This window comes from Calonectris borealis, chromosome 28 (genome assembly GCF_964195595.1).
Source record: "Calonectris borealis chromosome 28, bCalBor7.hap1.2, whole genome shotgun sequence".
Classification (NCBI taxonomy): domain Eukaryota; kingdom Metazoa; phylum Chordata; class Aves; order Procellariiformes; family Procellariidae; genus Calonectris; species Calonectris borealis.
In genome coordinates, this window is record NC_134339.1 from 6,678,553 (window position 1) to 6,697,217 (window position 18,665).

At 51.0% G+C, this 18,665-nt stretch overlaps 1 protein-coding gene across 8 annotated transcripts in view; it reads left to right on the plus strand.

The window, feature by feature from the left end:
* SH3GL1 (SH3 domain containing GRB2 like 1, endophilin A2) overlaps positions 1-18,665 on the plus strand; it is a 29,683-nt gene that overhangs the window by 8,925 nt on the left and 2,093 nt on the right. For 2 of the 8 annotated variants that reach the window (XM_075175430.1, XM_075175429.1), the window contains exons 2-9: positions 10,216-10,284; positions 10,397-10,469; positions 11,215-11,358; positions 13,117-13,250; positions 13,972-14,130; positions 14,690-14,793; positions 16,419-16,543; positions 17,007-17,063. In XM_075175430.1, the coding sequence (XP_075031531.1) occupies positions 10,216-10,284; positions 10,397-10,469; positions 11,215-11,358; positions 13,117-13,250; positions 13,972-14,130; positions 14,690-14,793; positions 16,419-16,543; positions 17,007-17,063 (865 nt within the window). Of the gene's footprint in view, positions 1-1,296; positions 2,128-2,167; positions 2,401-3,790; positions 3,997-10,215; positions 10,285-10,396; positions 10,470-11,214; positions 11,359-13,116; positions 13,251-13,971; positions 14,131-14,689; positions 14,794-16,418; positions 16,544-17,006; positions 17,064-18,665 lie in introns of those variants that run through there. The other 6 variants (XM_075175428.1, XM_075175426.1, XM_075175427.1 and 3 more) reach the window with 6 other exon arrangements.

Below are 18,665 nucleotides of genomic sequence, written 5' to 3' on the forward strand. Positions count from 1 at the left end.
TAGATATATTTAAACTTAATCTTGCCACCTGCATGATGAAAACAGGCAGAAAAATGGTGAACAATTATCTACGTACGAAGCAAATCCACTGAGTAAGAAGGTGCTGTTCTTGCCAAAAGGGTTCGTTTCTTTTCTCCCTTGTTTTCTTCACTGTATAGCTCCGTGGTGGAACATTTAGAAAACATCTTGTTTGTTGCTGACGTGTCTGTACACATGTTTTTGAGTGGTCTTAGGGGGCACTAAGCAGGCACAAATCTGGAGCACCAGATGTTGGTGTAGCTGTTCTCATAGTAAAGATCCTCCTAATTGTATTGGGTGAATTTTAAAGACCAAGGGAGTCTCCACTTTTGTGCTTGACAGGGATAACATAATCTAAATATTATCTACTGGAATTTCTGGTACACCTATTGCTCTGGCTGCAGGGCAGAAAGGCAATAGTGATGTATCGATAATGTAATCCGCCGAGTAAAAGCAAACTGCAAAGCATTGGGAGGGATTTTTTCACATTTAAACCATTCTGAAATGAGTATTAGCAAGTGTTAATGATGCACAGTAAGAAAAATGATGCATCATCCTGCATGGGCTGGAAGCATGATAGAGTACCTGGATGTGGGGATGGCCCCTGTACAGAGCTCTTGGAGGAACTGATGCAGGAGCAGGAGTTTGATCCGGTCCAGCACGCCGTTGCCAGATTGCTCCCGGCGATCTTACAGACATGTGTTCACTCGTTGCCTCTCTCCTTTTCCTTAGGATGCTGTGCTCTGGTCTGATAGCCACTAAGCTTTTCCTAGTATTCAAATTAACGAGGAAAACGCATGTTTATAGTGTTCTCAATTATTTCTCTCCCTCTTTGATGTTTGTGTACACTGAGATATCACTAGGTCCGTTCTGGAGTTTTCACTTGGCCAACGCTGTCTGTGTTAAACATGCTCTGCATGGGGCTCCCTCTGCCCCCTCCAAGCCAGGAAGAGAGTTTTTTGCCTTCCCTTTGATGGAGCTGAGCTCAGCATCTTTTTTTGATCTCCCTTTTATCTGTAAACCTGCCTGGGAACTCACTTTCACTCTTCCCTGAACTCATTAACGCTGTCTGCCACCCAAAACTGAATGCAGCCATGACTAAATTTTTTAGGTAATTGCTCTACGTGTCCCATCAACCCGGCTTGCTCTCGTCACCCTGCAAATCTGGAGGTGGTTCTGCCTCCTTCCCAGTTCCTTGATAGTCTCTGGGCTCTGTTGCTGTTCAAGATTTTTCTCTGGGTGATGCCAGTTAGTGTCATACACCCCAGGGAGGTGTTTTTTCGTCTGTCTTGGTTTGCATGGGGAGCAGAAATCCTGTCTGCTGCTTTTTTGCAAGCTGTCCTATGTTTTCCCCAGGGACGTACAGATGTCATAAGCCCTCCTGTTCCTTTTTTTTTCCCGTTGCTTTTTGTGAAATCTCTAGGAGCGGCAGGCGGACGGTTGGGACTGATTCTCAGTATGCTGACTGTAGGACAGGACTGCTGTGTGCTCTGCCTCAATTTGTCATTGAAGCTTTGCAGAAGAGGAAACTGATGATTGCAATTACTAGGAGGCACTTCTAGTGCTTTGTACTTTCATATCGCACCTAATGAGCAGCTCCAAGTCTCAAATGCGAGGAGCCGCTCGTCTTTTTCCCCTGGGTCTGCAAAGGTTGGGCGGAGTTGCTGAGGAATGATGGCTCAGCAGCTTTGCAGAAGTCAGGCCGTGGTTCACTAAAGCTCTTCCGAGATAGGATGTAGGGAGGTTGGGCAGGAAATCTGGATGCAAGGCAAATATTCCACATTTCCCCTCAGTTTAGTGGACTTCCTCTGAATTGCTGTAGTCACTGCAAGTGGGTGAGGAGAAGGGCAGTGCCAGGGGAGAGAGCTGTTGCTTTTTTCCTTAGTGTTTTTGTTTTCCCTGTTAACTTGACCCATTTTTTTTTTTTTCCCCAGCTGAATAGAAATTATGTCTCATTTGGTACAGAGCATGCGAGAAGTAACTAATCATAGGAGGAAAGTTATCTGATGCAAATAACTGTTGCTGACTATTGGGAGGTGCCCCCTTCCCTGCAGCAAGAACATTTCAAGCGTCTCCCCACAGTGAGGGCTGAAACCTTTCTCCTCCGGGGTGAGTCTGCTTTTAAGGCAGTGTTGTGCTCTTTCGGCAGGCTGGCCCGTCCCTGGCTCGACATTAGCCAGGGTAAGCTGAGCTGTCGGCTTCTGCTCGGGGAGGGAAGGAGGCACCATCTTTCTCCTGCTGGAAGAGTTGGCTTGGAGAGCACCAAGATGAGCGCAGAGCCTCCTAAACAGGGATCACAACCAGGACTTTAAACACTGTCATGCTACAGACAAGGAAAGGACGAATCCCCCCCAGCAAACAGGAGTGGCTGCATTGCAGTGCATATGTATGCCCTTCTCTAGCCTGAGCTCTGCGAGTGTGACCTGCTGGCTGCTGCTTAAGTTACATTTTTTTTTTTTTTAATTCATGCTGTCCTCATTCCTCTGAGCCCATCTGCTGGATGGAGATGAGTCATTCGATAGCGCTTTGAGTAGGTGATTTGACAGGTGGCTCCCTAGAAAGCTGTCTTTGCATGCAGCAGCTCTTTCTTTGCGGTTTCTATATGATAAGATTACAAGCTGAGGTCACTTTGAAGGCTTTCTGCCTTGTCAGGAGGGAAGGGAAGGAGCTCTTCATTGTTCTGGGCTGACCTTCCTGCTCAAAATCGAGGCAATTCCTCCGACATTGGGTGGAGAGTGGCTAGATCCCATCTCGGATGGTGTAGGGGTGGAAAGCTGGGTTTGTTTCTAGACACGTTTTCCTGATGCACGTGTCTGGAGGCAGTGGAGCATCTCTATGTGCCTTTGCACGAGTACATCGCTGGTGCTTGGGTGATGAGTCTCAGATGGGACTGGCCCTCTTCATGAAAGATGGGAACAGGAAAAATAAGGGAAAGAAAGTTCAGAAGAAGATTGAGAGTTGGATAACAGTAAAAATGCTCCTGTGAGCTATTTAGCAGGGAGATTAGATGACTTAGGTGGCCAGCGGAGCAGCGAGGTTGGATCAATGGTAGGATGGATGTTAGGAGCCAGCAGCAGTGTCTTGCTCGGAGGGGCGGGAGGGCGAGAGCTTCGGCTGCTGTTCCTCTTTCTCTGCTTTGCCCTGCAGCCCAGCGGGGGATGTGAGAAATGGTGAGACAGTCTCTGCCGAGTCACATCCACCTTCTGTTTTTAGCTCTGCTGCTAACCTGCTCTTGACAGTAGGCAAATCGCTTCCTCTCGTACTCTTTCCTTTTCTAGCACTTGTCAGTCTTCTCTCCTTAGAGTGGCAGCTTTTGGGGTGAGAAAGTCCAGTGGGTGCAACAGTGCTCAGCCTCGCGAGGATCATGGAGCTGCTGGGTGCCTCCAGTCCCCCAGCTGTTCGGAGCATGGGGGTCTGCTAGGGAACATGCATTCCTCTTTGTGACACAGCTAGTGGTAATTGTTCATCCCCTGTTCCACACAATAAACGCTTAGATCTGTTTTCTTCTCCTTAAAGTAGGTCAGAAGTTGCTCAGATTAGCGTGCGCTTTGCTGTGGGCGTGCTGATCTCTCCTTAAACTGGGGTGTCTGCTGCCTCTCAGCAGCGTCCTTCCTTAAGAAAGGATGCCTTCCATTTTTAATTAAAAATTCTGCCTCCAAGGAGGCAGAATGCAGTGAGATCTACAAAGCTAACGTGAACAGACAGAACTGCAGGCTGGCTGGGGAGAAAAGCAGTGTGCGCGGTGTTAAAGCTCTCGATGGGTTTGCATCAGCTGCCACTGCTCCACGGGATCTGGCTGGTCGTCTCTTCCCAGTTCCCAGCCCCGTGTGCTCGCTGCCTTTGTGTCCGGGAGCTGGAGATGTACTCGAGATGTTGAGGCCTCGACACGACATACGCATGCTCTGGATCCCAACTGGTGTCTGCTGTCGGACCAGCACCTTCCAGTCTTGCCTCGTTTCCAAGGATTACAATTACAAGGTGACAATTAACTTTTAATGAAACACTTTGTGTTGGTGCGGACAAGCAGCACATCAGAGCTCAGACATCTGCAGGGGATTGCCATCGGCCTTGAGACACTTCCCAGTACAAGCTGGTTCTGCCAGGAGCCTCTGCGGTGGCAGAGACGTGTGGGGCGCTCGGGGAGGACCCTCCGGGTGTTTTCCAGGTGCTGCAGCTGGACTCCGGCACCGCTGAGCTCCTGCCTCTCCTGGGCATGCTGTTAGAAACGGAGTGTGTTTTGAGGAGGCTTTTTTGGGGCTCTGCAGCCCTGCCATTGCCAAGCCCCACTGACTGCAGCCAAGTGACTAAACCCATTTACTACCCATCTATTTTAAAGCTTACATATACATGCAGCAACAGAGTAAATTGTCACGTTGGCTCCATGGAGCTGTGACCGCCCAGCTGCCTCTTACGCTGTGATGATAAAGGTACTGATGGAGATGACAGAAAATTACACTTAATGCCAGGGAGTCACGCCTTGCTGAGCTGGAGCAGTGGCGATGGCTTTATTTAGCTTTTATGGAGCAGCCCATAGATTTGTGCCACTGGGCATGACTGAAACTGGGCACTAGCGATCCCAGTTAGCCCTGGTTTTCCGTAATTGCTTCTTCTACGTGTCTCTACCAGGCTATCGTGTTGTACTCAAGCCCTCTTCATCTGGGGTTCAAAACATTTACAGCACCTTTTTAAATTATTTTGTGGGCTGGCTTTTTCCACTGGACTTGCTCTTTCCTGATGAAGGGAGCCAGGGTAGAGCTGCTTGTCTGTTTGCTCATCTGTGGGATTTTTTTATTTCTTGAAGGGAACTTTCTGTTGAGAGGCGGGGGGTGGTGGGGAGGAAGAGGAAGGCTTTGATACGCCAGCATTTGGAGGGATGAGGTTTTCATTCTACTGCAGGCAACTGTTTTGAATGCAAGGATGGCGTATGTTTGATGTGTTATAAATAGGGCTGACTGTTTGCTATGGAAAAAGAAAGCAAGTTTTTAAAAACAAAAAATAGTTTTTCTGTTTCTCTTAGTGTGTTTTGCTTGTTTGAGGCTGAGCGAGTTAGGGATAATTTCCCGTTTTAAAGTATCTAGAGGCTAAAGAGCAGAATATTAAAATCAGGTATGTAAAGTCCCATGGGAAGGCTGCTTATTAGCAGAAAATGACATCAACTTATGGCTCCCACATCCGTGGGTTGGGCAGATGAGGACTTCAGGGTGGGATTTGCTGCAAATCTGCCCTCCTCCGGGTTTTGAGGTGCCTTGCAGGCATTCTTCAGCTGGGGGAACTTTGGCTGATGGCGTTTTCCCTCTCAGTTTGTCATGAATTTTACTGATGATGCCGTACAAAAATCTCTTTTTTCTTTTTTTCTATGCATCTTTCACACCTCTGCCAACAGCAGCCCCTGGGAGCGATGCAGCAAGGCCACGATGCAGAACAGCCCATCCCATTGCTCCGAGCTGGGACTGCCCATCTCTTCTTGGGGAACAGCCTCATCTACTGCTCACAAAACCTCTCCTGATCTTCTGTGCTCCTAAATATATCCAGGCATATCCTGGCCAAATGCACCTGCCACATGGCAAAACGTGCTGGGCACAGCTCCGGGCAGGAATGTTAATGGAGATGATGCTGCGGCCAGCAACGACGGAAATGCAGCTTTGGGGTGGGAGCGGGTGTGTCAGGGTCCTTCTCCAGGCCTTTGGGATCTGTTTAGGTTTCGGTGATGGTGTGGGCAGCACCAGATGACTGATACCTGTCTGTGTGATTCATCTGGTTCATGTGCGGGTGTCAAATGCAGTATAGCAGGGATGGACTCTCAGGTTTCTTTATTTACTGCCTGTCCTGGAGCTGAGCAGCAGTTGAGCAGATGAGATGGAGGAATGGTTGGTTTTGAGGAGAGGTGTGTGGATTTTGCATTGTAAGTTGGGAGCGGCTGCACGGCCCTCCCTGGTTTCTCTCCCACTCCCAGCTGTAAAAGAGAAGCCCTCTTCATCGCGCCTTTCTTCCCCCTCTGTGTACACATACCATTCCTGCCTCTCCCTGTAGCCAACCTCCTGCCGCAGTAGTTAGTTTAAACAATAGGTCTTTCATTTCCAAAGATCTTCCACCACGCGCAGCCCTTCAGTGGGTTTTGAACAGCGAGGGGAAGTCGGATATTGTTCGTGTTCCCACACCCCTGCGAAGGAAATCGATGGAAGCCCCCGTGAGTTGATGCTCTTTAAAATGGGGCTGCAGAAACAGCAAAGCATGGTCGGGAGCAGCCCGTCGGTGGCAAGAAGTGGCCGTATCTCATCCCTCTGGATTAGGTTTCCTGCAGATGAAGCAGGCTGGATGCTGTGCTGGGGTGAGAGCTGCTGCACCCTGGCACGGCGCAGGAGCCCTGCACAAGCCTTGAATTGAATGCACCTCCCTACTCTCTGATCTCAGGCTGGAGCTATCTAGGGCATATTTTAACTGCCAGTATCCTTTTAATTAAACATGGATGGGAAGTGAGGGATTGATTCCTGGCTTCTCTGTTGGAGTTTGCGTGCACTGTCCGCTTCGGCCCTCTTCCCCCACCCTGCAGCGTCGTTTGGTTGGGGTGCCAGGTAAACAGCCATCCTGTTTTGAAGCAATTTTATCTCGCTGGGCCGTGACGCCCAACTGTATTGCCTTGTGCTAATATTTGCTCTAGGAAGCATTTGGCTTCGGCTGCTGTGGCAGCAGAGCTGAGGGCTTTTGCTCTGTCACTGTGCCTTGCTCGTCTCTCTCAGCTGCGGCAGGGCTTGCTTCAGGTTTAACCTTTTAGTATCTGTCCCATCCTGGCAGGGCTGGAGATTAAAGAAACCAGAGGGTATAGGATTGTTCTCATCTTTCATGCTGAGCCAGCTGATGTGCTTCAACATAAGCCTGCAAGAGAGTATTTGGGCCACTGGATTTGGTTAAGGATTTCCATGTCTTGCCTTGCCAGTCCCTTCCCTGGCTTCACATCCGTCTGGTTGCAGCATTCGCGAGTGGTTAGGTCCCCAAGCAGGGGAAGACAGACATGCCCCGAGTCTTCTCCTGGCTGTTCAAGAAATAAAAGTGCAGAAGAATTGTCACCACATCCTCAAAAAAGCCCCCGAGCCACTCCCTGGGGGCAGCTGTGCTGGGATGCGCACCAGCAGCATTTCACCGACCATCTTATGGTTTACTTGGGCCAAGCTGGACGCTACAAGCCACATGCGGATGCTTCCTTCCTCGCCCATCCTGCAAGCAAAGGGTGAGCTTCCTGGTGAATTTAATGCTCCCCTGAGAAAGTCAGCCACCTACTTGCCAGCCTTCACAGGCTCTTTGCAGGCAGCACGATGAGATGCACGATGTGGCACTTGGAAACTTGGCTCCCAGTCACGTCGTGAAGCTCTAGGTTAACCAAGGAGCCAGCGAGGGCTTCTCCTGGCTCGTGTCTTGGCTAGCACCGTGGGGGAATCTGCATTAGTTTGTCTTCCTGCCTGACAGATTCGGGAGCGTGGGGATAGGGATGGAGCTGCTGCGGATGGCACACAGTCCCTCCTTCTTTCCTCCCATGATGAAGCCTCCCAGTTTAATTAGAGCCAGCAGGGAGAGAACCTCAATCTTATTATTCCTTCACAGCAGGGCACCAGTAGCATTTCTTGGACGTCAAAAGGAGGATTAAATTAGTCTGCAAGTGAGGGTTTTTTCCCCTCCTTCACATCTCTTGGCTCTCTGGGAGGGTGTTAAACCTCCAAAATCACTGTGGTGATCAATGCCTTTGACATGGCATGCAGTCCCTGACTACAGCAGAGCTCCCTGCCAGAGGGCTTATTTGCAGCTTTCTGGGCTGCAAATCCTTGGGTGGGTGGAGAAAAGTGGGAATGGAATTAACTGGGATAATTGCACCCCTCCCAGGTGTATTAACGAGTAAAGGAGGTTTCCGGAGGTGCCGCCTTTGCGAAAGCGATCCATGCCCCTTTCTGGCCGCGGAGGCTGTGGGACTTCTGGCAGGGGACAGGCGATGGCAGCTGGGAGCAAGCTTTGCTCTGCTGAGCTTGCCCTGGCAGGCAGAGCAACTGCTTCGTGGGTTTTTTTTCTAGACTCGGTGTGTCTGGAGAGGAACGTGCACCTCCCCAGCTTGGACCCAGCTTGCCAGGGTGTGCTGGTACCCCAAGCACGGAGCAGGCATCCAAAAAAAGCAAGAAATCACACTCAGATTGGTTGCCCATCTGCAGGCAGCTATGGGGAGATAATATCGCTTCGAGCCTCTTCCGTGTGTTCACTGGACACGGCATGGCAGGATGCAGGGCTGGGCCATCCTGGCACGCTCTTGCTGGGTCCTGTGAAGACCTTATCTGCGGAGAATGAAATCCAGAGCTGAGCTGGGCGAACCAGGAAAGCAGCAACCCTTTCTTTTCCCCCAGTGTCTAAATGTCAAGGGTGAACTACTCTCTGTCTGGCATCTTGGGTCCTCTGCTGAACTGTGCTTCCTCCGAAAGAGGAAAAAAGGCTTCCCCTGGTGCAGCGAGGCCCCGAGAGGCTCTTGCCTCGTTTGTCAGCCTTGCTGAACCCTCGTTTTGGCCCTGCAGTGATTGATGCTGCGCGGCTGCGTGCTGAGCGGTTGGTTAGAAGAACTCTCCGTGCTCCCCAGCCTCTCCTCCGCAATGTCTGCGCTGCCTCGGCAGCGGAACAGTTGCTGATGTCTCCCCACCAAGATGCGAGAAGCTTATCAGCTGTGGCTGTGCTCTGAGCAACCATGTTTGTGCTCAGCACCAGAGCTGGGCGCTTGGCGTACTGAGGGTCTTTGAATATGCACGTTATCTTTTTGGGGTCTGGAAATGGCATTTTGCTGAAACACTGAAGATCATCTTCTTTGTAATAATAAGCATTTCTTCTGCATGTCCTGCTTGGTAACTTGTTTTTTGGGGACTGAGCACTGCTTGATAGGTACAAGCACACAGGGGTGGTGTGGTGTTGTCTCCTTGTGCTTTTGAAACTGCATGATTAGCTAAAGGCTTTTTTCTCCCCTCCCTTTTCCTCAAAAAAGTAAGGAACCATTTTGAATCCCACTGGGAGCAAGAGGGTTCCAGAGGAAGAAAGACTTGATAAAATCAAGTATTTGATGTTGAAGTAAACAAATCTGTATTGTTCGTCCAGAACTGGAGTTTTGACTACAAACAGGAGAAATCCTGGCAATGTCCTGCGGCAGGCGTCAAGCGCTTGGGAGTCAGAGCTTTTTCCTGGACCGCTTTTGATGTCTGTATAGGTGATTTGCTGTCCATTTGGACCAGTTTGGGGCAAGATAATCACTAATATTGGCTGATCCCTATGTCCTGCATCCCCAGGCGCTGCTGCTTGCCTTGCCGCACCAGCATGGGTCTGGGAAGGAAATGTTCCTCTCCATTTGGGCTGCAGGGAAGGACACTTTTAGGTGGATTTAATAAGGCACTTATTATCTTTCTGCTCAGGCAGTTGAATGCTAAGGTTTATGGAGCAGGTGTCTCTTCTTAGACCAAGTGATACTTAGAAGAAAGCTGATAAGGCCTTCACACGAATAGCCAAAAGCAGCCCTGTCTTTACAGCTTGTCAAACATCTCACCTTTTCACTAGTTTTAGAACAGGCATCAGAGGCGCTTTGATAAATGGGTTTGAAAACTTTTCTGTAGCTTCTGCAGATCTCTATATCCTCCGCTTACAAAGAATTCAAAACCCCTGTGCTCCAGATCCTGAACTCCTCCAGCATTTTCCCTAGGAGTGATGGTTTAGGGCTTTGAGAGGTGTCTGCTCTCTCCAGACTCTGTTCTTGTGCTGGCTGCTGTGAGCAGAGTGTGTTCATTCCCTGTTGACTTGCATTTTGCTGTGTGTGAAACTAAAGCCTTGGCTCAAAATGGAGTCGAGAGACGATTCTGCTGCTTGCTTTTTCCAGCAAGCGTTGGAGTTGGAGACGTGTGGTGTTATTTAAGGAGCTGTGTAGCTTCCTTTGGGTGAGGAATATCCTGACTGAGCTGTGCTTTGGGAGGGTGGGAGATGCTTGGATTTTTAGTGGGGCAGTGTTAACAAAGAGCCATGTCTTTTTGATGTGCTTTGGGCTGTCCCTGCCACCTCCGTTCTCTTGCAGATGCTGTCTGGACCACCCCTCTTCCCTTTCTGTCCCAGGGACTTACTGCATGAGGTATAAGGAGCTTTAAGAAGTCAGCTACTACCATGCCTGATTCCTCCTCCCTTGTTCTTTTTCTGCAGCTGGTCAGTGAGAAGGTTGGAGGAGCTGAAGGGACCAAGCTTGACGATGACTTCAAGGAAATGGAAAAAGTGAGTAGGGAACAAGAGAAATCTCTAAAATAGCCCATCTAACTCCTCTGTGACCTTGCCAAAGCCCTGAGCTGAACTTCACTATTGCTGAGTCATCTTGTCTTTCCTACAGAAAGTGGACCTGACCAGCAAGGCGGTTACAGAAGTATTGACCAGAACAATAGAGTACCTCCAGCCGAACCCAGGTGAGTCCCTGGACCTCCCCCGTTCCCTTCCCTCTGCCCCCCAGTTTTCCAGGGAAAGAGGCAGAGGGGGCAGAGAGACATCAGAGAGAACTTTTTTGGCCCTGAGATATTGGTCACCAGCCCACGTTTGAGATCAGGCATGCTGCCTCCCTTGACCAGAGGTGTGCTGGATCATCTTGTACATGTGGCCGTCCTGGCTGAGCTAGCGGGGTCTGGCTCTTGGCTTGCTGGTACTTTGCGACTAAGATGAAGATCCTGATACCCCTCTTGTTCTGGGTTGTGTTCCTGGGCTGTAGGATGCTGCTGTTGCTGTTGGACAGTGAAAGAACAGACACATCTTTCGCCTTGGACCTAGGGAGGCCCTGAAAGGGACCCATTTTTCTTTGGATATCCAGAAAAAGTGGTGTCTCTGGGCTGGGAAGGGGTGGCTGGCTTTGTAGGCATCGCCTCTGGAACCTGCTGTCCTGCATGTTTCCAGCCAGCTCGTTCAGAGAGCACTCTAGGGACTGTGGGAGGGCTGGGGAAACTCCTTTGGCCTTCACTGGCGAGCTGTGGGGTACTATTTTTGCTTGCTGTCTTGGAAAAGAAACTTCTCTTTTCGTAGCGAATGATATTTCTGGTAGATGAAGACAATAGGGCTTCTTGGCTTTGGGTGTAGCTTTAAAAAAAAAAAAGTTGGCAGTGGCCAGCAGCTGCTGGCAAGTCCAAGTAATTGCAAACACGGCTGTGACTGTTTCTGTGCCAGCTTCCAGAGCCAAGCTAACCATGCTCAACACGATGTCAAAGATCCGTGGGCAGGTGAAGAACCCCGGCTACCCACAGTCGGAAGGGCTGCTGGGGGAGAGCATGATCCGATACGGCAAGGAGCTGGGCGAGGACTCCAACTTCGGTGAGTGTCCCATCAGGCCAGCTCCCCCTAGGAGCATGTGGATGAGATGGCAAAGGCTGCTGCCGCATTTCCAAGCTGTGATTCTAAATTTTGGAAGGGCTGTATGACCCTTTGTGTCACCTAACAGTGCTGGGGGCTCTTAAAAGAGGTTCAAAGGCTTCCACCCAGGGTGGCAGGGAAGGGGCGAGCAGAGCCCGTGTGTCCTGGATCCCAATCCATGGCATTATGTGCAAAACCACCTCTTAATGCTTTCTTATTAAACACTGAGGTAAATTTACATGTAGGAAAAAATGCTTCCTTGCTTCTAAACTGAACAATGGTGACGTGGAAACTTGATTGAGTGAGATACGGAGTTTTACGGTGCAGTTTCCAGCTAGAGCTCTGCTATAGGGAGGCTGCAGCCAAGAAATCTTTTTGCGTGGCTATTTCTTGTAACCACGTGTGACTTGCAGGGAGGAGGGGGGTGAAGCCTTTCGGTGACATCAATTTTAATCCACTAGAACATCAGCCTGTGCACGTGACAGACCTGGTACAGTACACAGCTGTCTGATGGCTTCCAGCGCAGGGAGGAGCCTTCTTGCCTCAGGAAAATTAAAAAGCTCTGGCTACTTTGTGGGAGTGACAAAGGAGTCTCGAGAATGTCTCTGGCCAACTCCGAGCCCTGCATCTCTCTTGGCTTGCAGGAACCGGAGTTGTTACAGAGAGCAAGGGGGAAGGAAGTTTTTAGAAGAACACACCAAACCTGATTTCCTTTAATAGCCTCTCTTTAAAGGAACACTTAACTTGATAAATTTCTATGTTAGTATTGCATCCTTCCCTAGGACAGGTTATCTAGAGTTATCATAATTGAAATAACTCTTCTTGTGTATTTATTTTTCCAGCTGGACAGTAGAGTGACGTTTTCACTTTACCCTCTATTTCACTTGTATATTCTCCTGTGCTAATGTAGTGCTGAAACGGTTGGTTTGCCAAAGCTGCACAGGAATAATTTAATCCATAAATGGTTTCCACTGGAACAAAAAGCCAAGACTAAAAGTGCGTTGCTGCAAGTCCGTCTGGCTTAGCTATCATTGTGGCAGGAGCCTTAGAAAAGCAGGAAACTAAATAGGTTTCAATAAGCGACTTTGAGCTCTCTGATTCAGAGGGGAGGAGAAGGAATAAGGTTGGCCTGGTAGAGGTTAGTGTCTAAAATGAATAAAAGGCTGCAGGTTTGCTGCCAGCATCTGGGGAAACTTGAAAAGTTAGTCAGAGCGCTCTGGGCTTAAAATTGTCTGAACAAAAGCATGGCCAGGCTGGATCAGACTGAACATGCCTTTGCCCTGGTGGCCAGCAGTGGCCAAGGAGCAGAGCAAGGTTAGAGCACTGCATGGCCAATTAGCAGCTCAGCGACTCCCTGAGCTAATAGGGAGTTTAAAAATACTGCTTTTCAAAATATTTTTACCTTTTCCTTCCTCTGTGTAGTTGGTAGAGATTGTTCCTGTTTTTCAGAGGAAAAAACTGAAGCATGTTAGTGAAGTGTCTTATGTGGAGTCAGTACCAACAGGCAATTGCCTGCTCTCACGCCAGGCACAGCTCACTCCGTGCCAGGCTCGGAGATTTGCTCCAGATAGAAATGTGGAGGCGTTGGATGGGGGACGGAGCTTGCACAGGCTGGGTGTCTTGGCAGAATGGCTCTGCATGCAGCCGCCACAGACTTCGTCTCTGTTTAACTGGCTGGCCCCTTCTCCCTTGCTCTTCCCTTCCTTTTCTCACTCGAAGGCGATGCGCTTCTTGATGCTGGTGAATCTATGAAGCGGTTGGCTGAAGTGAAGGACTCACTGGATATTGAAGTCAAACAAAATTTTATTGATCCCCTCCAGAACCTGTGTGACAAAGACCTGAAAGAGATCCAGGTAAACACCACGATGTTTTTCCCTCAAGTTTCTGGCCTCCCCTGGCTATTGGTGCATGTAACCACTTGCTCTGTCACAGTGGGAACCAAGGACTCGCATAGGTATTGGGTCTGTTCCCCTGCACTGTGCATGCTTTCTCTCTCCAGATTCACTAGTATTTCCTCCCTGCTCAGCACTGCTGCTGCTACTGCTAATTTAAACAGCCATGTCTAAGGGGATGCAATGCCCAGAACCTGCATCCCAATTCCTGATCTCCAGAGATCCCTGTCGCTCCCAGGGAGCTGAAAGTAGCAGGGCAACGCTTCATCTTCCCGAAAGGCTTGCATGGGGAACAGAGCCAGGCTGCGCCCTGCAGTGTTTTCCTCCAGCTCTTAGCTGGAAAGGAGTGAAATCATATCACCATTTCAATTTGTTGAGGGTTGTTTCTTAGTAAAAAGCCCGCCGCAGCCACTGCAGTAATCCTCTGCCAAACTGAGTTTGGATGGTCTGCTCTTCCCTGACACGTCACAGCAGCCCTGCCTTGCAGCTCTCGTGTCGTGGAGCCTCTCTGGAGTCTGAACAAAGGTGGGAGCCACAAAAGCGTGTGCTCCAAGATCGGGTTTCTGAGGCGAATGATCTTGGCCTGTAACTAGAGCTGCCTTCCCAGCAGGAGAGCTTGGCAGCTCCCAGTGTCTGGCTTTTCCTTCTTTTCCTTTACTGTTCATAACTGTCCTCTTCCCAGCACCATCTCAAGAAGCTGGAAGGCAGACGCTTGGACTTTGACTACAAGAAGAAACGACAGGGCAAAATCCCTGATGAGGAACTTCGACAGGCCATGGAGAAATTTGAAGAGTCCAAGGAAGTAGCGGAGACCAGTATGCATAATCTCCTAGAAACTGATGTGAGTGCATGGGGGGAGCGCCGGCTCCTCTGCCCCGGGCTGAGAGCTGCTGGGTGGGTTGTGGGTTTCTGTGTACACGAGAGTGCGATCTCTCAAGGAACGCAGAAGTTAGACACTAATTTCCACTCTTATTTTTGCAAGTGTGGTTTTGCTCTCTGAATACCCAGATCTGAATGCCCAGCACATGGCTTGGCGGGCCTCTTATTCTTTCTGTAGCCCCTCTTCCTGATGCAGCTTTTGGCCAGAGGAGAGGCTGTGGCTTGTACCAAACCAAGTCTCTTCTCAGTGTGCTGGTGGGAGTAAGTTTGGGCAGGTAATGCAGCTTACTTGGGAAGGATTTGAACAGCTAGTGAAGCCCAGAGAATGGTAGGAGGTGTCCTCTGAGTCTTGGCCAGTGCCTGACCATTGGTGTCCGAAATCCCAAACCTTCTTCTCATCTCCCTGGGGAAGTTGCCCTTCGCACACGTTCCCCAGTACGGTCTCAGCCCCCATGTGCAATGCAGGAGTCCCCTGTCAGCTGGGGAGAGCCATTCATCCCACCTTGGTGTGATGTTTGCAGATCGAGCAGGTGAGCCAGCTCTCAGCCTTGGTGGATGCCCAGCTGGACTACCACAGGCAGGCAGTGCAGATCCTGGACGAACTTGCGGAAAAACTGAAACGCAGGTGAGTCCCAGGGTGCTGTAGGCACTCTCAGTTTTCACGGCCACAAGCTGTCCCTGTGGTACTTGTCTGTAAATACCTGACTCTCCCTCTAAGTCTATCCCCTGGTGTTAAAGCTGCCTCTTGCGATCACTAGAGCTTCAGTCCAAACTTCCTCCAGGTTGGAGGGGAGCGATGCCAGCTGTACAACCTGCTTTCAATGACAGGCACCTTCTGACATCTAAAACAAAGCTTCTGTGCTTGCGGCATGGGCAGCTGGTCTCTGCTGGGCTGAGCCCTGCCTGAATTGGAGTGTACTGCTCCCAGAGAGGCTGGAGTTGAATTTGGCAGGGGCGGAGAAGGAGGGTGAAATCACCTTCATGCCAGGACTCACGGCTCCTTGCACTGTGGGTGTTGAGCATGGGAGTGTCCCCCAAGAAGTGCCTTTTGGCCAGATCCAGGGTCAAGTCAGAAGTTGCATCATGCTGATGGAGCAGACGGTTCAGATGTCCCGAGCTGGACATGCCTGTCACCCTGTGTCACCTGGAACCGCCTAGCCTAGAGTCTTTGTGCCATTAGCTCCAGTTGTGGATAAGGAGGATACGTGGAGATCGGCCATGGTTGTGGCCCAGAAGGGTCCATGTCAAGGGTTCCCAGTTGCTCTGAAGACCAGAAAGTGAATGCAGTGTGGTGGGGATGACATGGTGGCCACAGGCCAGTGGAAGAGCACTTAGATCACCTCCTTAAAGGCAGGCATCTGTGAGCCCCCCACCAGACTCCTCATTTTCCAGCTCTCCCTTCTGTTTACAAGGTAGTTTCCTGGTAGACCCTGCTGCAGATGTGGCACTGCCGCGTGTACTCTGGAGCGTTGAGCCACGTGAGCCTGTTGGTGAAAGGCAGATGGGTGTCTGGCACGCAGGAGCAGGGAGAGCCGTGGAGCTGCCTGGTCTTGCTGCTCTCCCTGCCCCTCCTCGAGTGCCTGACCTCCGCAGCAGCCCTGGGGAACGTGCGGTTGCTGCTGAGGTGCCAAGAAACACAGAACTGCTGTTGAAATACTGATCGAGCTGGTTCACGCGACTGCCGTGACTTGCACAGTCGTTATTGCTGCTGCTCTGTCTCACCTGAGCAAGCATCTCCCCAAACCCTGGCCAAGGAAGGAGAGGTGGCTTCGTTGCATCTGGGACTTCCCTGCGGAGCCGGGGACATGCCTTCCTCAGCCTGGCGCAGGGTGGCTTGGACAGAGCCAGGGCAGCCTCTCCACTTCTCGGGGCGGTTTGGTGATGCTGCTCTGCTGTTCTTTCCTCCTATAAGAAACTGCTGAGTGGATCCTGTGTCTGGTTTGAATTAAGAAGAGCTGGGAGGATCCTGCCAAGTGTGAGCTTTCGAACTGCAGCACGAGTGTCCTCTGCTGGCCTGAATTGCCTAAGACACCTCTGTAGCAAAGCCTGGGGCATGTGGCCTTAAGGGCCAGGTCCCAACCCTGGGCAAGATCCATCTTCAAAATGCCCCAGCACAGAGGGTTGTGCAGATTCTTGTCTACAAACCAATTTGCTTCCCTGCGTAGCCACCAAGGAGAATAAATATCATGTTGATCTCCTCATATTCTGTTTCATATTTCAATTTATCCACATTTCTTTTCCTTTTTCCAGAATGAGGGAGGCCTCCTCGCGTCCCAAGCGGGAATACAAGCCCAAACCCAGGGAGACATACGACTTTGGAGACACTGACCAATCCAACGGGGGCTTCTCTTGCAATCCTACCCCCAAAGTCTCAGGTAAAGTTGTCCTGTGTGTGCACACAGGTGCCTCTGGAGCAGCCTCCTGGGGATGGAAGGGAGCTACTCTGCTTGGAAATGATGTTTCTGGTGTGCTGGAGGTGCCTGCACTGGCTCTGAAAGTATCAGAAATGCCTCTAGACTTGGGCTGTTTTCTCTTGGGGCCCAGCAGCCTTCGTTATATTGGCTTTGGGGATGTCCCAGCGGGGTCTCCAGCCCGGGATACTCGCCTGTAGTGCCCAGTCAGTGCCAGCAGTGGCAGATAGGAAAAATGAAGCATCTCTCACTCACTGCCCATCTTCCATCATGCTGCATTTGTCCCTCCCTGGTCCCGGCGAGGCAGGCGGGTTTCTAACACAGCATGTGGGCTGCCCTGTTTCTCCTAACAGATCCTCCCTTTGGGCCCTGCCTTTCCCTCTCTCCAGTTCACGTTGTTTTAAGCATGTCTCTTTTTGTTTGGAAGCAGCTTCCTCCTCTTTCCGATCCGACAAGCCGTCCCGGGCCTCCGTCAGGAGTATCCGTGAGTTTCCTCCCTCCGCACTGCATGATGTGTGACCACCTCTCCGCATCCCTCCTCGCTCCTCCTTCCGTGACACTGCCGCTTGGAGCCACTAATACCTCCGTGCTGAGCCTGGTCAGCTGAGCCGTGCTAAGCTGAGCTAAGCCTTGAGCTAAGCCCCAAGTTAAAACAACCACACTATATTGGTATTTACCACCCCTGAAGCTGGGGCCTTTGCTCACCCGGAGGAGTTGTAGCAGCTATCGTCACACAGGCATGTCCTGCGTGAGGCCACAGGGATCAGATCCTCTTCCACGAGGTATCAGACGTCTCGAGGATTACCCGTTCTCATTACAAGCACCCAGCTTGGATCTGTCCCACTCCCACTCGTGCTGCCCCCCTGTACCCCACTGCTGAAGGCTGAGGGGAGCGGGTAGAGCCTAGGCACACTGAGCGGGTTTTGTGGCCCCAGCTGGGCAGCGAGGAGCCTCGAATGGGTTGTGGCCGTGAGGTCTGCAGGCCAGCGTTCCTGCTGAAGGGACCCGGGGCGGGTCCTGTTGGGGTCCCGACGCCAGGCTGGGTCTGTGGCTCGGAGGCATCGCGATGGGGAAAGCTCATGGTGGTGCAGCAACAGGGCAGGAGGACTTGAGGAGCCTGGTGCAGGGGAAGTGCTGTGGTGGTGGGACCAGCCTGGTACTTTGGGAAGTTGTCTCAAAAACATGACCCTGCTTGGCTGCCGCTTTTGGTGTTTTCCGAGTTCTTTTCTAATGTTGGGTCCTTTCTTACTGTGGATGTTCAGCAGACCAGATGTGCTGGCTGCCGTTCCTGCCATTCCCCCTGCCCTGGTTGGAAGAGCTGTAGCACAGAGCTCTGCAGGCTCTGGAGCAACAGGGAGGAGAACGGGGGCCCTGCAGACCCCAGTGGTCTGTATTAGCTCGGTCCCTTTTCAGTAGGATCCCTACAGCTCCAAAGCTGAGTGCCTGCCCATCCCAAAATGTTAGTGCATAGACAGAGCAAGCAGCAGCTTTCCCTGCTATAAAAATATCCCCTTTGCAGTCAAGAGATCTGATGCTGAAGTCACGGAGCTGAGATGCAGGAAAGAGACTTTTGTTTTCTCCCCATTTTGGGGGGGGGCCTCACAGGCATCACCAAGCTGTTAATTGATTTGAACCCCTCTGCCCAGAGAGGCAGTCACAGTCCTCTCCCTCCCATCACCCTCAGGCTCGGGGTGACCTCTCTAAAGGGTCCCCCGAGGTCCTCCTTCACCACGTACTGATGTCTAACCCCATTGTTGACTAACTGATGAACTGCACGGCAGCTTCTCTCATCTCTGGAGGAATAATGTGGCTTTTCTAATCTAATGTAGGTTGAAGTTTAGCTTAGAGCAGGGGAAGTCTGGGCAGGAACAGGCAGCATGGAGTGCTGGAGGTGGAAGTCTGCTTTAGGAGAAGCCCATGTAGGACGTGGTTACAGCGAGATGGCAGAGGAACCTAATGAGCTAAACTCACTAGCCACTGAGTTAATGCTTTACCATTCTGGGGGCAAAGTGAAGGGCCAGCTTCTCCTGGGCAGGGCAGCCAGGTTGTGAAACCAGTTGTGCAAGCCCCGGCTCTGGCAGAGCCG